General features: G+C 41.8%; 2 protein-coding genes across 2 annotated transcripts; both read right to left on the reverse strand.

Annotated features, from left to right (window-relative positions):
• Positions 1-3608: 3608 nt before the first annotated feature.
• On the reverse strand, positions 3609-9566 carry wdr73 (WD repeat domain 73). Its single transcript, XM_061080856.1, has 9 exons — positions 9462-9566; positions 9364-9419; positions 8725-8792; positions 7248-7333; positions 7064-7152; positions 6822-6889; positions 5318-5482; positions 4771-5136; positions 3609-4190 (listed from the first exon to the last, which is right to left on the reverse strand). The coding sequence occupies exons 1-9, from the start codon at positions 9564-9566 to the stop codon at positions 3967-3969; spliced, it is 1227 nt and encodes a 408-aa protein (XP_060936839.1). The 3' UTR covers positions 3609-3966.
• Positions 9567-10060: 494 nt separating this feature from the next.
• On the reverse strand, positions 10061-13876 carry cfap418 (cilia and flagella associated protein 418). The gene is made up of 6 exons (XM_061081653.1): positions 13673-13876; positions 13112-13214; positions 12410-12468; positions 11924-11989; positions 11653-11748; positions 10061-10734 (listed from the first exon to the last, which is right to left on the reverse strand). Exons 1-6 carry the CDS (start codon positions 13798-13800, stop codon positions 10536-10538), a joined length of 651 nt encoding a protein of 216 aa, XP_060937636.1. The 5' UTR covers positions 13801-13876; the 3' UTR covers positions 10061-10535.
• Positions 13877-16675: the final 2799 nt, after the last annotated feature.

Genomic DNA, 16675 nt, shown 5'->3' on the forward strand with positions numbered 1-16675 from the left:
GTCTTAAGAACTAAAAGGCCTTTCTTACTGAGTTTTGAATTGAAACCTCTATTTTGAAAATTACAGCACACTTGTAATAACAGTAACAGTCTATACTACTTTGTAAAGCTCTTTCTAAATAAGAAGGAAGTTAATATGTGTCTGACTGATTTAATCAACTCATTAAAATCATGTGCAGTAATATATCAAATTGTCAATGTGATACGTTGAGTATCACATCGTAAGTTCTGGAGTCGACACCAGGTCATTTACACCAAGTTTACGTGTCCTCTGGTGTCCTCTGGTGTCCTCTGGTGTCCTCTGGTGTCCTCTGGTGTCCTCTGGTGTCCTCCCTGTTCAGATTCCTGTTGTCACTGACACACCTGAAAACCGCATTCCCTCTTTTCAAAGGACACAACCTGGTTGCGTGTTTGCATTGTTAGATCTGTCAGTTTCATTTTCCTTGAAATCAATTTAACAGGTGCCAGATGTTTCTCAGGCGACTCCCAGTGCTCCTGTTGGTTTCACCCTGAGCTGTGTCTCCGTCTCCAGCTCCAATCTGATCGACTTCTCCACTGAAGGTAATTCCTGTGATCTCCTGTAAAATGCTTTCATGTTCAATGTACGTTAACTTTGAGGAGGCAGTGGACATGATACACAGACACACACATGTAGTGTAGATAACACATGTTGGATCAGGTCTCTAACCAGTGATTCTGCTGTGGCTCCTGAATTTGGTAAAGTTGTATTCTACGTTCAACACAGAGTAGAATCAGATTGTTTCCCTTGTAGACTGTTGTTTTGGGAATTTCCAAATCTCCCTCACATTCTCTCAGTAACGTCTGAGAACATTGATCTAAATAACTCGAATCAGTTCATATTAAAACAATAGTTCTTCATGAATGTAACGACAGAGGAACCCAGAGAAGAACCGTCCTCTCTGGAGCTTCGACTGGAGCTTTGGCTGAGGAGCTCAACTCATGTTGGAAATGTTGGTTTCGTTTAAGCGACTCAAACAGTTCACAGTAACAGCAGCCATATTAGATGAATATTAATGAGCCACAGTATTCAGCAGCATCATGTACTCTGTAGTAGTGTTGGCACTTAGCCTGACGTTGTCATACTCATAATTCTAGTCAGAATATGAGTCTGAGACCGTTCCATTGGGCTGTGATTATGAGGCGTGTTTCAACCGAACCAGCAAAAAAAATGCCTCTTCCCTCAATTGGATAGACCTACAACCAATCAGAGCAACGTAGTATGTGACTTATGTTAAATAAGCGACCATCGGGGCCAGCTGATAAATTAAACTTTTTCCGAATCCCGTAGGAGGACGGCAAAAACATCTTTTCGATCTACAAATGCCTTGATCGCGTTTCTCTGTTCCTCTTTCAAAATGAATGCGCTGTCGATGTCTCCTGAAACAGACTCGATGGCATCGACACATCTCAGCTCTCCAGCAGCAGGGGGCGCTCTTTGGTGACGTAGTTGATTACGTTACTGTTGATCATCTGTCCATCATCGTATAAACCCCGCCCTGACAATTTGATTGGTCCGAACAGCTTCTGTTCGGAGATAATTTCTCGCCAACGGAGCGACTCCAGACCGAACTTACCGACCAAAAAATGTTGTGGGCGGGGCTAAGTTCGTCTGGCACCCAGGCTAGTTGGTACTAGTACTCGTGGTAAAATATGTTTTTCTTATTCGTGAAAGATGCTGCACATTTCTCATTTTAACTGAGGACACAGACTGATCTTCTGGTTTTCACCTCTAACCTTTTCTCATACATTAAGAATTTATTATCTGAATATTACCACTTGATTTTTGAATTCCTTCCTTTAACTGACCCTGAAGCTCTGTTATTTCTTGTCTGATTGTTTTGAATCACATCCTCAAACTCTCAATCTGCTTCACAGATGGATCAAGTTGATGATGTCATACAGCTGTGCATTTATTTAATCTCTAATGAGGATGTCCAAGACACAATTCGATGTTCACTTCGTGCCGGGGGGGGAGCTGGATTTATGATGACTGTTGGAGGGATTGTCGCGGGTCCTCCTGGTCTTCTTGTGGGTAAGTAGCAGTTAAGAAAAAACACGTCAGCTCCTCTTACTCGCTAAAATATTTACCCTCGTCACTTTTTAGACAAGAGTGCGACTGTTGGACTCATCAATATCCTCTCTTTCCTCATTTTGCATGTTTGAACTCTTCTTCTCCTTCCTCCCTTCAGGCGGAGTGGTTGGAGGCGTGGGGACCTACTTGTGGTACAAGGATGAATTCAAAGCGCTGCCTAAGATCTTAATGGAGCTCAGTGATCAGAAGAAGCAGGAGCTTTCTGATCATCTCAGGCCCATCCTGGGAAACCTTCAGTGGACAGATTTTGCCCACTTGCTTACTCAGGTGTCTGCTCAGCCCAACCTGAAGAAGGAGATTCTCGAAGCTGTCGTCCAGTTTTACAAATGATAAATGGAGGCTGAGGCAAACGACCATAAGATGTGATCTGTTTGTAAAGAGGCTTCAGGGACTTCATTAAAGTAAAATCCCAGTGCAGTTTGTGTGGTGTTGATTATTTTCATAAGAACATAGTTTAGTGTGAAGCGTATTTAAGGTTGTATATTTAATATCCATCAAGGGAACCACGGATCGAACACGTTACCAGCACCAACAAGATCCTCTGCTCTGCGTTGGTGAGGTACAAATAAATAAAAGGTTGTTAATTAGATTCTGAGTCAACCTGGGGTTTAGTAGATTTCATCAGAAGTGATTTGAGAAACGACCTCAGAGGTGAAGAGCAGCTGATTTGAGGTCGTCACATGAGGAGAATCACCTTCAGTCTGTTCCACAGCAACTTGAAAGATGAACAACTTCTGTACAGATGACAAATCAAATATCAACAGTCGATAATGTCCATTAATCTGCTCGTTAAGCAAGAATACGCAGAAGCTACAGGAAGGACTTCCAGGAAACTTTGTGGGAGGATGTGTTGTGGGTCAGGGAAGTGGTGCTGGGTCATTTTCTAAAACATGTGTCGAGTGCTAATATCTATAAACAGGTGAAATGGATCTGGATGGCTGCTCTGATGCTGTCAAACAAATCAAGTATCTTTATTTGAGTGATGATCTTTAATGAATTATTGTAAAGGAACCAGTATTTATATATTTGCCTGTGTTTATGTTGCAGAACATTCCTGTGAACATGGTTTATCTGATTTAATGCATATATGCAATGTACACGCTCTCAACTCTTTACATCCTTCTGACCTGGAGAAGAAAGATCAAAACTTCTTTCACAGCTTTGAGTTGAATAAAGAAAATAAAGTTCAACTGACTCACAAACAGGAGGATGAGTGAGGAGTGAGGCTGGTGAACATGCTAAGCTAAACACTTTGTTTTACCACAATCATATAAAGATAAGCTCTATAATAAAGTGACAAAGAGGCTAAAGGCATAAAGTGAAGTATAAAGTGTCAGCGAAGAAGAGTAATCAGATTACATCTCAGAAAGGAGGTTGTGTCCCAACCCTTATACTTATGCAGTCTATGGTCCCAACAGGATCTGGTCCCCACAAGGTCAGTGTTTTATAAGAAAATGTCCTGAAGAGCTGACAAACACACACAGTGACGTCCACAATATGTAAGACTTTTTATTTCTGATTTGAAATAAACTCCATTAGCTTTAGCGGAGTGTAGCACAGAAAGGGTCAGGTGTCAATCATGACGTCTCACTCATCATCAAATAACTAGGTACACCCCAACTTATCAGAAACATGAACACATGCGATTAGTCGGGTCCATGTCCCATCTGCTAACATGGAGGAGGCAGGGTTCATGATCTATGATGCAGCCAGCCACCAGGGGGCGATCACAACACTTTGACTTCACTTTGAGGGAGCTGTCAATCTTTATTCAAAGTCCATGTGGTTCTTACATTTGTCTGGGATGTAAATATTTCCTGGCGAGAATAAAAACAAGTCTGATTCCATGAGTGTTTAGTCCGAAGCCGAGCGGTCCACCCAGTCCCACACGTGGACGGATCCGTCCGAGGCCGCGGACAGCAGCGTCCGCGGCCGCTCAGGATGCCAGACGTGGTGAGTTACCACATCAGGCCGTCGGTTTGACACCACGTGACCTCGGTGCTCAAACAGCGGCTGGACTTCCTGCAGCTCCGCCCTCCACGCACACGTGTTGTAGATCTGAACCGTTCCACCGAAACCTGCCAGAGGGAAGGTCCAACGTTTAGAAACTTCATCCCGTTAAAAGGTTCTAAACGGAAAATTGTTTTTCATTTTCGTACATTTGGAACCTTGGATGTAGTTTGGCTGAAAAATTTCAATTAATTATCCAAATAAAAATACACTAAGAAAATGCATTAATAGATGTGAAAAATAATACATATGACATAACATGTGGAGCTATATAAGACGGGTGTTATTGTCGTTTCCACCAGTTTCCAGTGTTAATGCTAAGCTAAGCTAACAGGCTGCCAGCTGAGGCCTCGTGTCGATCTTTTATCTCAAACAAATCATGGAACTAATCTTATAAACTATGTATAATTCCAGGTTCATCTTGGTGTCCGGTCAGAAACTCTTCCAGTGTCAGAGAAGAGAACCGACCAGAGATGTGTCACCTTGAATGTGCTGACATGACTTTTTTTATGGACATATGTTTTCAAGACTTTTTTCCTTTGATTTCTTTGAGAACTTCTCTGCGACACTGACTCAAACAAACTCAGGTGTCGGAGTCGGTGCCTCGGCCGTGATCCTCTCGACTCCGAACAACCAGCAACGACTGACCTGACACTGCCACACAGTCGTCCAGCGCCGGAGCCCACGACAGCCGGACGTCCTCCGGGCGGCTGCGGCGGGTCTGCACGTCCAGCCGAGCTCGACTCACGGCTCCTCCCGGGTTCCTCAGGTCAGAAACCACCGCCTCGCCGGAGGAGGACAGCCTGATGACCCTGCAGCTGGACGGGTCTGGACCTCCGGAGGCGTCCGTCCACCACAGAGCTGATTTGCCAGACGACGCAGGTGGAGGTGAAACCTGAGGAGCAGAAGAAGTCCGAGTGTCGGCGACGTAGACGTTCCCCTGAGAGCAGCCGGCGAGGAAAACACTGTCACTAACAAACTGTAAAGAACTCAGAGGATCCGCCGCGTCCGTCTCTGTTGGGACAAAATGACAGAAAAGAAGAGACATGTAGTGTCTGCTGAACGAACCACAGCAGGAGACAGAGACACACTGTGGTTTGAAAACTGGAGACATTTTTTTTTTTTGTGACATTTAGCTCAGCTTCTCCGATTTAAACGCTAATAAAACTGCACCAGGCAGATCTCACAGTGTTACCTAGTTGGTAAAGAATGTGTCCTGAGGTCAGCTCAGTCAGCTGGATGTCGCTGCTCAGGGCGCCGTGGAGGATCTGTGGCTGTGAGCAGAGTCGAGCTGCGATCCTGCAGCGTCCCTCAGAAACGCTGCTCCTCCTCTTAACGCTGGCCGTTCTCCGGATCACGTCTGACATCGGACGACAAGACACAGAAGACGACAACATGCGTTTTAAAACAGCCTCTAAACCTAAAAGCAATAACATTGTCTCTCAGTAGAGTTCATTCCTCCACAAGGGCCCAACAGTCTCCTTATGAAACCACATTCAATTTCATTAGATCCAGAAAAATAGGGTCTAGTAAATCACTTGTAATTGATTTTACGTGTTGTTTTACTCTGTGAGCCGAGGCTGCTGGTTTTCTTCTGGAAGGAGGTCATGTGATTGGAGCCTGACAAATGAGCGAAGACTGTGTCGTGACTAGGGTTGCAAAGGGGTGGAAAGTTTCCGGTAAATTTACGGAAACTTTCCATGGGAACTTTAGCTCGGGAATTTTGAAAAAAAAATACGCAAATTAAAACCTGAGCAATAAAAACATCATTCAAAACTCTATTTTAAAGATGTATGGAACGTTGAGTTTCAACCCTCCACTGGTCATTCTTCCATCACATGCACAGATAACTCCCAGCATGCTTCACTCTACAGCAGGGCTATTGAGGCCTGCTGTAGAGTGAAGGACTATCCATGATATTACTGGGAAAATATATTAGCATGCTGATTGAGGATTGTTCATCTGTTCATCTAGCCTATTTCCATTCATTTATCCATCAATTATAAAATATGTTTACGGACGATTCCAAATGTTTGGCTAACTATTTATATCTCTGGCATTGCATTAGTGTTTTTTTACAAACTTTTTTCTCATCTTATTCTACAGAACAATGCCACGTGCACTCTCTCATGTGTGGAGACATTTCACCTCATCCAATGTAGAAGGAAAGGCTGTGTACATCTGCAAATACTGTGCAAAGACCTATGTTAAGAATGACACAACGATGCAGAAGCATATAGTCAAGTGCCCAAAGTTTCCTCAGGGCTCAAATCAGCCTATGACAAAACAAAATGTTTATATTTATGTCTGTATATGACAAGGTCAATACAGTTAGTATAAATTACCCACAACATTTCCAGTTTATTCCTGTTAATTCCCGTATATTCCCGTTAATTCCCGTGGAAAGTTTCCAACTTGGAATATTCCCGGAATTTTGCAACCCTAGTCGTGACCGAAACTGACAATCAGCAAGAAGTTGTTAGTGACGTCCTTGTGTCCAAACATCTCAGTTTCTGCCCGTTCAGACTTAAACAGAACGAGCAGCGTTTCCAACCTTCTCCACTAAGGAGCTCGGAGACTCTGGAGTAATGTGGACGCCAGACGGAACTGTGCTAACGTACGAGTATGGACAAAGCCTGTGAGCAGGAAACTGAACCATGTCAGAGCACAGAGATGAGCTTCAGGGAAACTAAACTCACCGCTGCCGTCTCCTCCGAGCTCCCACACCTCCAGGTCGGCACTCCGCCCATCACTGGTCACAACGCACCTTGAAAAACAGAGACAGTGGATCTAATTATTGTCATTTGCAAATGTAATTAAAGGGTTAATAAGATCTGACCCGAAGATGATTCAAGATCTGCTTCAGTCACAACTTCAACCACATACACACACAACCCCATCCAGCTGAATCACCAGATCAATGTGTGCGTCACTAACTCACCTTGTCCCCGGGACGTGTCTGAGGCAGCGAATGGGTCCCTCTGCGAAACCACCGTGGATAACTTTAAAGTCCCGCTCTGCACAGAGACCCTGAACACATCCACACAGCAGAGCCTCTGAGTGACGCCTGACTCGAGTTTCTACAAAATCCAGCACAACGTCTGGACCTCTGTGTCGTTCATTACCTTGTTCTCATCGGCTAAGAGTCTCAGAGGAAGACGAAGCTCCAACATTTCACTTTTAGAGGCGACGCTTCCTGCAACACAGACGGCTGCGAAACACAACAGACAATGTTGGAATTTCAAACTTTTTACCTATAGTGTGTGTCTGACTGAATTCTAAACAAATAAAGATAGGAACAGTTTTAGCTAGATATTATGCCTTCATACAAATGATTTAATAATACCTTTTCCTTCCTAGGGTTTAATCTACAAATTAAGAATGAACGTTAACTTGATCTCATTTCTAACTTCTGTATTAAAGCATAATTTAATAAAGCTGCATTCGACAGCAGACAGTTGGACAGAGCGACTCTGTTGACTTCATCTTTTCTCCAATTGTAAACACCTTTGGCCCACATTGCATCTGTGGTTCAAGGACTTTCTTGAAGTAAACAGGTTGCCTAGCAACTATAGCGTCATTGGGAGTGTCTTCCTGTTCTACTTCCGTATTCCAAAAGCCAGGAGGATGGATTACGCCTGCGCACTTCAGAGGAGGAGGAACGAAGATCTACTGTTATACAATAGACAGACGCTGGATGTTCATGGCGTTCTGATGCAACTAATGTACTGGAAGCTCATTGCTTTACTGTAACCTGTTGATTGCTTTCTAAATAAATACTTTGATTGAACAAACCGAGTTCGGCTCGTCTTCTCTTAAAGGATAAAAGAACACGCTTTAACAACAACGAAGAATGTTACCGCCACACGTTTCAAACTGAAACGGTCAATTCACTCAGTGGATTTAATTATCGAGCTCATTTAAAAACAGCAAATAATAACAAATGTACTTTACTGAGAAGGGAACTATTGAGATGTGATTCATGATTAGAACCAAACGTGCGTTTGACCAACTTGTGTTTTCGCCAAAGTCGATTTTAGATATATATATGTAACGGTGTAAATATGTTGTTATGTAAAATCCTGTCCAACGTGGAACTGCAGTCATAGTTTTTTTATGTATTTCTTTTATTTTGCCGTGTTTATCTTTGCACCCTTTGTTTTACCTCAGAAGCAGATTATTCAGCTCTGAGTAAATTGTGTCCCTCTGTCTGTCTGTGTTTTAGTTGATAATGGTTAATTTAGTTTTTAAAATGTGTTAAGTAATATGCAACTTTTGCAACTTTTCTTTTATAGATGACTGTGTCCCGTTTGTTGTTGCAGGTATGTTGGTTGTTGGTTAGTAGTGATTAGTAAAAAACTATACGATCACGTGTTAGCAAGAAGCAGATTGTTCAGCTCTGAATGACTGTGTCCCGTTTGTTGTTGCAGATGACACAGAAAATAAAGTTAAACTATTTTACCAAGACTGAGTCAAGAGAGATGAATGAAAAGAGCAGCAGTACAAACACAGAACGTCACATATATATAAATATATACACACACACGGCCTTTGAGGGACTGTGATGTTCTGTGTGACAGGTAATGGAAGACATTCACTCACTCTTCCCTGATGTCCACTCCAGGACGTGTGTGGGACGCTCCAGCTGATACACATGCAGGTCTTTGTACCTGGAGACAAACCGGAGAGAGAGTCAGTGACTGACAGCAGCAGGACGACAAGGTGCTGCCCGAGCATTACACTATAATACTAATACTTCACTACGCCATTATACACAGTGTGAAATCATAATCATTCCAGAAATATGTTTATAGACACGAGGCAGTTAGTTACACATTGGAAAGAATAACATGCGTGTTCACATTCCTTATTATTATTCCTTACTCCATTTATATGTTTTAATATTTAACCTTTAGGACTGTCAATAATAAAACTTAAAAAGACAGTCAGTCCATCACACGATCCCAGTTTGGAAAGTTCCCTGGAGAAGAGCTCGGTCCTAACCCCGGAAGTGTTGTGAGACAAGGTGAATTCAGTCATAGGTTCAAACCCCTGGACGGGTGTGACGTCATGGGGACGGAGGAGGAACCACACCGATGTTCCGGTGACGTTCAATCAGAACCTGGTTGTGCTAACCATGCTGCTAACTAGCTAGCAGCGTCAGTTTGAATGGAGCTCGTAGCTAAGTTGTTAGCTTAGCATGAACTTCACAGAGAAGACTAAGAGAAGCGTCGCTCTCACGTTGTCAGGGACTCGATGAACCAGTCGTCCAGCGTCTCCTCCTGCACCTCCTCCTCCTGCTGCACCTCCTCCTCCTGCTGCACCTCCTCCTCCTGCACCTCCTCCTCCCGAGCCTCCTCCATCTCGTCTCCTCCGCTCAGCTTTCTCTTTTCCCACGCTGCCTCTGATTGGCTGAGCCCGGTCTCCGAGCCCTGACCAATCATCGCTCCCCTTGCCGAACCCTAAACCAATCAGAGGCAGGGCAGGGGCTGGTTGTTCAAATCAAACTTTATTTACAGCAGAGACCTATTACAATACAATACAATAGAAAATACAGATAATAAGAACATGAGCAGAAGTAATAATTTCATACAAATGGACTCAGGGTCGGGAAAGTGAAGCTGTCTTCTGTGTCCTGACCAGCAGGGGGCGACTCCTCTGGTAGTTTCTATAGAAGTCTATAGAAAGTGACTTTACTTCTCACTTAATAACGTCAGTAAACATTTTCAACACAGCTGATTTTCATTTAGTAAATTACGATAATTTACAGTCAAACAGACCATAACACACTGGATGTGTTGGGGGTGGATACCACAGGGATTGACAGCTACTTCTGTCCAATGGGTGCAGGTGGCAGGTGTAAGGGGGGGTGAAGGGGCAGCCAGGCTCCACCCCTTCAGCGTTTAACCAGCGAACTGAGGCAATGATGAGAGAAAACTTAAGTCCGACTCGTGTTTATTATTCTACAAGTGTAATTTAAATGATTTTAATATCTCACGACCCGACGCTGGAGCCGTGCAGGTCGCCGCCCTGTTCCTTTCACTTTTCTTCCGGAACAGGCTCCGGTAGGAGGAGCCAACAGCCGACACTTCAGTCTTCCATCCCCTGCTGTTGTTTTCACGTTCTTCCTCCTCCTCTTCCTCCTGCTCCCCTCCTCCTCCTCCTCCTCCTCAGTGACCCTGCTGTCCGAGACTGAGTCACACTTCTGTCAGCCTGTGTTCTTCTCTCAGTCCATCACTCTCCTGTTCAGAGGCGCCTGATCCAGTGCTGAGTCAGGACTGAACAATGCAAACGCACACTGTACAAAATCAACTGACACTTTACAGATTCATTGGGACAGAGGGAGAAAAGAAAAACACCAGTTCTTCTTTCGAGTTTCGTTCTTTTTCATTCCAGTTTCTAACCGTTGAACGTCAGTCCTGGTGTTTTCCACAGACCCATCTGAGCTGTGGGTGGACCCCGAGGTCTGTCGGCTCGGAGGAGGAGGAGGAGGAGGAGGAGGAGGAGGAGGAGGAGGAAGAGGAGAACCAGCTGCACTGGCAGGCGTAAGCCCGGAAACCTCTCCTCTTCTTCAGTTTGGCTCGGAGCTTCTGACGGTCCGGCACGTTGTTCCTGTGAGGAAGACAAAGACAGGATGACACGAGGAAAAGTGTCATCATCATATACGATATGACCTCAGTGCTCAGATCTCAGCTTCAGTAACGGGTACATTAAACAACGAGCACCAAGGGGAAAATCATATCTGCTCGTTTATGACTATAACTAATTATAAGAAGATCTGTTTTTTTGTTTCTCGGACAAACAGTTCAGAAATTAGATTAGATTAGATTAGATTTCTTTATTTATCCACACAACGGGGAAATTCACTTGTTACAGCAAAAAAGAGAAAAACAGAATTTAAATAACAGTGCCGAAGCAACAATAAAAAAGAAAGATCAAAATATATACACTACTAAACTACACATAATGAGAGTAAAAATATACAGAAAACAAAAACAAAAAACAACCTGCAAAACAGACACTGTGCAAAAGCAGGTACTGGGGAGAAAGTGGAGTGATGTAAGTGTTATTGTAATGAAAACAAAAGTATTATAAGTAATATTGCAACAGTAGTGACCATGATACAGAAAAAATAATTAAAAGTAAGTGACCATAATATAAATAATGCTACAAGATAGTATAAAGGAAAATATAAATATTGCAATGTAACCATTATAAGTGACCATGATATAAATATAGATGTAAAGTGTTGAATATTATTATTATTATTATTATGATAATTATTATGATTATTAAATGTCCTTGGACAGTGACATTAAATCTCAGCCCATAGACCTACAGACTCATCCAGTTACCTCAGCCTTTAGTAGAATAAACTTAATGCTTGTTGAAGGCAAATTAACACACAAGCCGTGTGATTAGGTTTTTAGGGCCCGAGCACCTCAGGTGGGATACAATATGGACAAGTGTCACTGGCAGTTGGTCTTCAGCTGCTTGTTCTGAAGTGGAACCAGAAGCTTGCAGACTCACCTGAGGAACAGGTAATCACAGGACGAGTCCCACTCACAGTCATCAAACATCAGGACCCTGAAGTCACAGGATATACACCTCAGCCGGTCACAGGACCTGCAGACACACATTTAATAAATACTAATTTAGTCATACAAAGGTAAACACACAGTTCTACCACTGATTAAACACATAACAGTATCTTGAGGGTAACTTGGTGGCTCTGAGATCGGTTGTGTATAATTGGAAAATGATAAAAGTCTGTATCTTTACAAAAAGTATTTTTTTGTACCTTTTGGATGTGGCTGTTCCGACGCCATTTGTAACCGAGCTTCCGCCCACGAACACAGGACAGCACCTGGACGCAGGACAGACGGCGCAGAACCTCTTTACACAGCAGACACATTTAAGACGATCAAAACAGCCAATGGGACGAAAACTTGAGATTTTTCATCACAGAACCTTGGAGGAACTGTGCAATGTTCAAAACCTTCACCCAGTTTTCACATAAACAAGTTAAAGAGTTGCTGAAAGGTTTCAACAAGTTACATTTCAGAGTTTTTAAGCCCCAGAGTGGAAACTCTGTACTTAAGAGATGTTAAGAGCAAAAAACTATTTAATTTTTGTAACCCTGAAGATAAAATATTACCCAAAGAAAGTTACCGACATTAATTCTGTTCTGTAAAAAACTGTCCTTTTCATGTCTATTCAGTAAAATTACCAAATATTTGGATGATCAGTGCAACTTGATTCTGAAGAACACTTGTGATTGACCTACTTTCTCCCTCCAGACGGAGGCTTGGGTTCCACTCGTGGTTCTTTAGGGAGTTTTTCTCTCTGGAATAAATAAGAAGGAAAACGGAGCAGATTAGACTTTAATAAAATATCACATTCTTAACGTGGACCTGAAAAGACAATTTACCACTTGTTTATTACTGGAACTTGGCCAATATAGGTTTATGGGGACCAATGCAGATACTTATATATCTACCGATAAATATAGTTTAAAAATGTTAAATGTTTCCTTACATGTCTTTATCAAACTCTTGAACTTAGGTTTGATATATGATATATTTGATACAGACATACATTCGTAGATCAACAACAGTTGTTGTGTTGCCAGTCATGATTAATTTCAAATATTTGAATTACATGATAAACACAAGCTCACTTCATGGCTTTTTCATTATTTCATTTTATTGTTAATGTTAATTTATTTAGACAGTTTTTAAAATTCAAGCAAATGCATTTACTCGAATATTTAATTGGATAGTATGTATCTGTTGACCTCAGGTCTCTCTCAAAAGAGGTTTTCGTTCATTATTATATTTTCAATATTATAATAATTCAAAATAAGAAGGAATTTAGTCCTTACAAGCAAGCAATATATTTAACTTGAATGTTTATTCTAGCACTTGAGTCAAACTCCACGAGCAGCCTGTTCTTTGTCCCTCACAGAAGGTGCGTGTCACACGTTTACCTTTGACTGGTGGAAATCTCCGTGTTCATCCTCCACGAGTTCTTCCAGAAGTGCATCGATGTCCTCAGTGATGCTGCTTCTCTGTGCGACTGATTTTGTGGCACTAAACGTAGAGACAACAAATATATATTTGTCAAGGTGAATAATCACTGCTGTGGTTTTTCTTCTTCATTCAACTACGACCTCCAAGGGTTGACGACTCTAAGTTTCTTCTGCCGAGGAGCCTTTATTTTCACCAGATATATACAGTCTGTGGTTATATACATTCACCTGTAGTTATACACAGTCTATAGTTATACACAGTCTGTAGTTATACACAGTCTATGGTTATACACAGTCTGTAGTTATACACAGTCTATGGTTGTGTACAGTCTATGGTTGTGTACAGTCTATGGTTGTGTACAGTCTATGGTTATAGACAGTCTACGGTTATATGCAGCGTGTGGTTATACACATTATATGGTTCTACACAGTCTATGGTTGTTTACAGTCTATGGTTGCATACAGGCTGTGGTTATACAGTCTATGGTAGCATGTTAGCTTGCAGCTAGCTCGGGTCACCTGAGCCTCCTCGCTCCTCCGGCCTCGCTCGTGCCCCCCCCTCGAGCTGACGATGCGACAGAAACGTTGCGACAAAACTTTTTTTCTACTTCGTCCAAAAGTTCGTCAAGATCTTCGTCATCGTCCATGTTGTCTTTCTGCTCCGCTAGCACCCCGGCTAGCACCCCGGTTAGCACACCAGTTAGCACTCCGGCTAGCACACCAGTTAGCACACCGGCTAGCACACTAGTTAGCACACCGACTAGCACACCAGCTAGCACAGGGAGCGTTGGTCGTTGCTAAGTAACGAGAACGAAGCGGAAGTGGATTGGGGCTGCCTTCAAAATAAATCTCACTTCCGCTTTCATCGTATGTGGACGGATGATGACAGGAAACGATACTCAATGTACAATAATGATTCTACTATTATAAGTGATTTATAATAAAGCGGAAGGACCCTGTGGTCCAAGGCTCATTTTCTTTTTAATATATCCGTGCATCCAAAGACAGAAGTATAATCAGGTTCGAGCACTGACAGACAGGGGGGCCCTATTGAAATGTAAGGATTACTTTTATTTTTCAGGCAAATTAATTGGCTTTGTGAGGGCTTTGACATTCTTAAATTCTTACTAAAATTTGTAGAAAATTTGAAAGTGGTGAAAATGCATGTATTCTGTAGGAATTTTGAATGGGTGCATTGTCCTATCAGCACCAAACTTCTGTCTCATGATCAGAGTCCAAGCCTGAACAGCTCTATATGTCAATATTAGTCCAGGGTCATAGCGCCACCTACTGATCAGTGTGAAAATTAAGTTGTTGTAACATTGTTCAATTGACACTAATCACGCTACATCAGAGCCCCTGCTAGAAACAGATCTATTAGTCTGTATGTAATAATATTGACGGCGCCACTGACTGGCAACAGGAAATGAGCTTTGCCTTACAACTATCATTCAATTTTACATGAAGTTTTCACTGTGTGATTGCAATTGATAGCGTTGACCGTAATGAGCAATTTGCATGCAAGGATCTACATCGCGTGACGAACACAGGAAAGTAAGCGTTTATCTTTGCCGCAGTGCAAAACGCAGGCAACGCTTCAAAATTCTCGGGCCCGTTCAGTGCTGCTTTGCAGTCCTCTAAAATTGTGGAAATTGTAATTTTATCATTAAAACTGTTCATCATCAGTTTCTTTCATAGATTTGTTTCAAGAAAAAAAAACATATTTAAGAGATGCATCACGTAAATCATCAAAATGACACAGAAATCATTTATCCCTGACACAGAACAACGGATTGTGTTTCTTTCATTTTGAGCAGGTTTGACTTGTGTAATGTCGAATGTGAGGTCGACCCCGAACTGTCAGAAATGATCTACAGCTGATTCAGAACTCTGCAGCCCGAGTGTTACCAGAACCAGGAAAGAGTTCACACCAGCCCTGAACTCTGCACTGTCTCTGCACTGGTCCCTGCTGGTTTTAAGTTTATTTCAATTGTTTTGAAAGCTCTTCATGGACCATGCAGACATGTTTCATATGCTCACAGAACCAGTACGGCTCCTCAGCTGCTCTGGTACTGGTCAGTGAACTGGTACTGGCAGCTTTTGACTCTGATCCACTGGAACACTCCGCCTGAGGACCTGCGAGCTGCTGGAAGTGTGGAAATCATACATTTGAGTTTAAAACACATATCTTTCACCTGGCTTTTGATAATAGACATTATTTGATCGCATCCAAGTTGTAAATTTGACTCAACGTTGCCCTAGTTTATAATATAGCTGCAGAATTGCTTGAAATATTTAATATATATATACATTGAAACTTCTTCCAACTTTCAAGGTTATGACATATTGGAAACGAAGACAAATCTACATATATGAATATAAAATTAATAAAGATTTAATTAATTTTTTCTCAAAAACATCATACCAATTTAGGAAGATTGAAAGATAGATAGATAGATAGAAAGAGTGATATAATAAATAAATAATGGTAATTATGGTTATAATTATAATCATAACAAGAACAGTGAAGTGGGATGATTAAAAGAGTGGCAACGTCCGTGGGTTCAAGCTCAATCAACTCCAACAAGTGAGTCCTTGACTGTGTTTACACCAATATTCCGATATAAGCCAGATTAAGCCTATAGTTTGAATAAAACACGGCCATGTAAACATACCTGAACACCGATTAATGGATAACAATGGAATTACGTACACATGCAAACATCTTGAAGCCAAATTGGAAAGAAAAAAGCCAGAATCGTAAAAACTGGAGCATCATACTTGAATGAAGACAAAAGAACAGACCGGATTTATTCTTTATTTCAACTTCAACTTCTTCACACATTAGATTTGTATTGCCTTATACATATAAAAGAGATTTAAATGTATATACACATGTATAAGAAACCCATGTGATGAGAACTGCAGAACAAACCCTCAGAGGGACTCGATCAGGACACTCTCCAATGGACCAGCTAGTTCACATTTACAATGTGACCAAACATCCCATAACACTGATGCTCTGTGAATCCAACCAGAGTGAAGTTGACCTGTTGGACATGTTGACGCTCTGAGGTCATTGATCATTTCATCAGTAAAGTCTGTTCAGTGACTCTTGTTCAGTGAGTTCATGGACACACACTCAGTTTGTTTCACCTCCATCTCACATGTGGAAAAGAAAAGAACAAATAATCAGCTCATTGATGAGGATCAGGATCAACACAGGTTCTAAAACATCACACAACCTGATTTATACATTGATTCAGAAAACAACAGCAACATCAGGTCTTTCAAACACATTCATGTCAGTGTAATTATAGATTTCTGTCTTTACAAAGTGAGAACTAAATATGTCTGATAAAGAAAGGTCAGTGTTTGGTTGACAGCTGATCTCTGTGCGGAGCAGAAACGTCACAACAACGAACTTTGATCAACAAACATGGAGACAAAAGAAGTTAAAGATTAACACACAGAATCTAAATCACTGCTTTTAATGACTCAAGTCTATTTGAGTTTACAGAA

This window comes from Limanda limanda, chromosome 11 (genome assembly GCF_963576545.1).
Source record: "Limanda limanda chromosome 11, fLimLim1.1, whole genome shotgun sequence".
Classification (NCBI taxonomy): Eukaryota; Metazoa; Chordata; class Actinopteri; order Pleuronectiformes; family Pleuronectidae; genus Limanda; species Limanda limanda.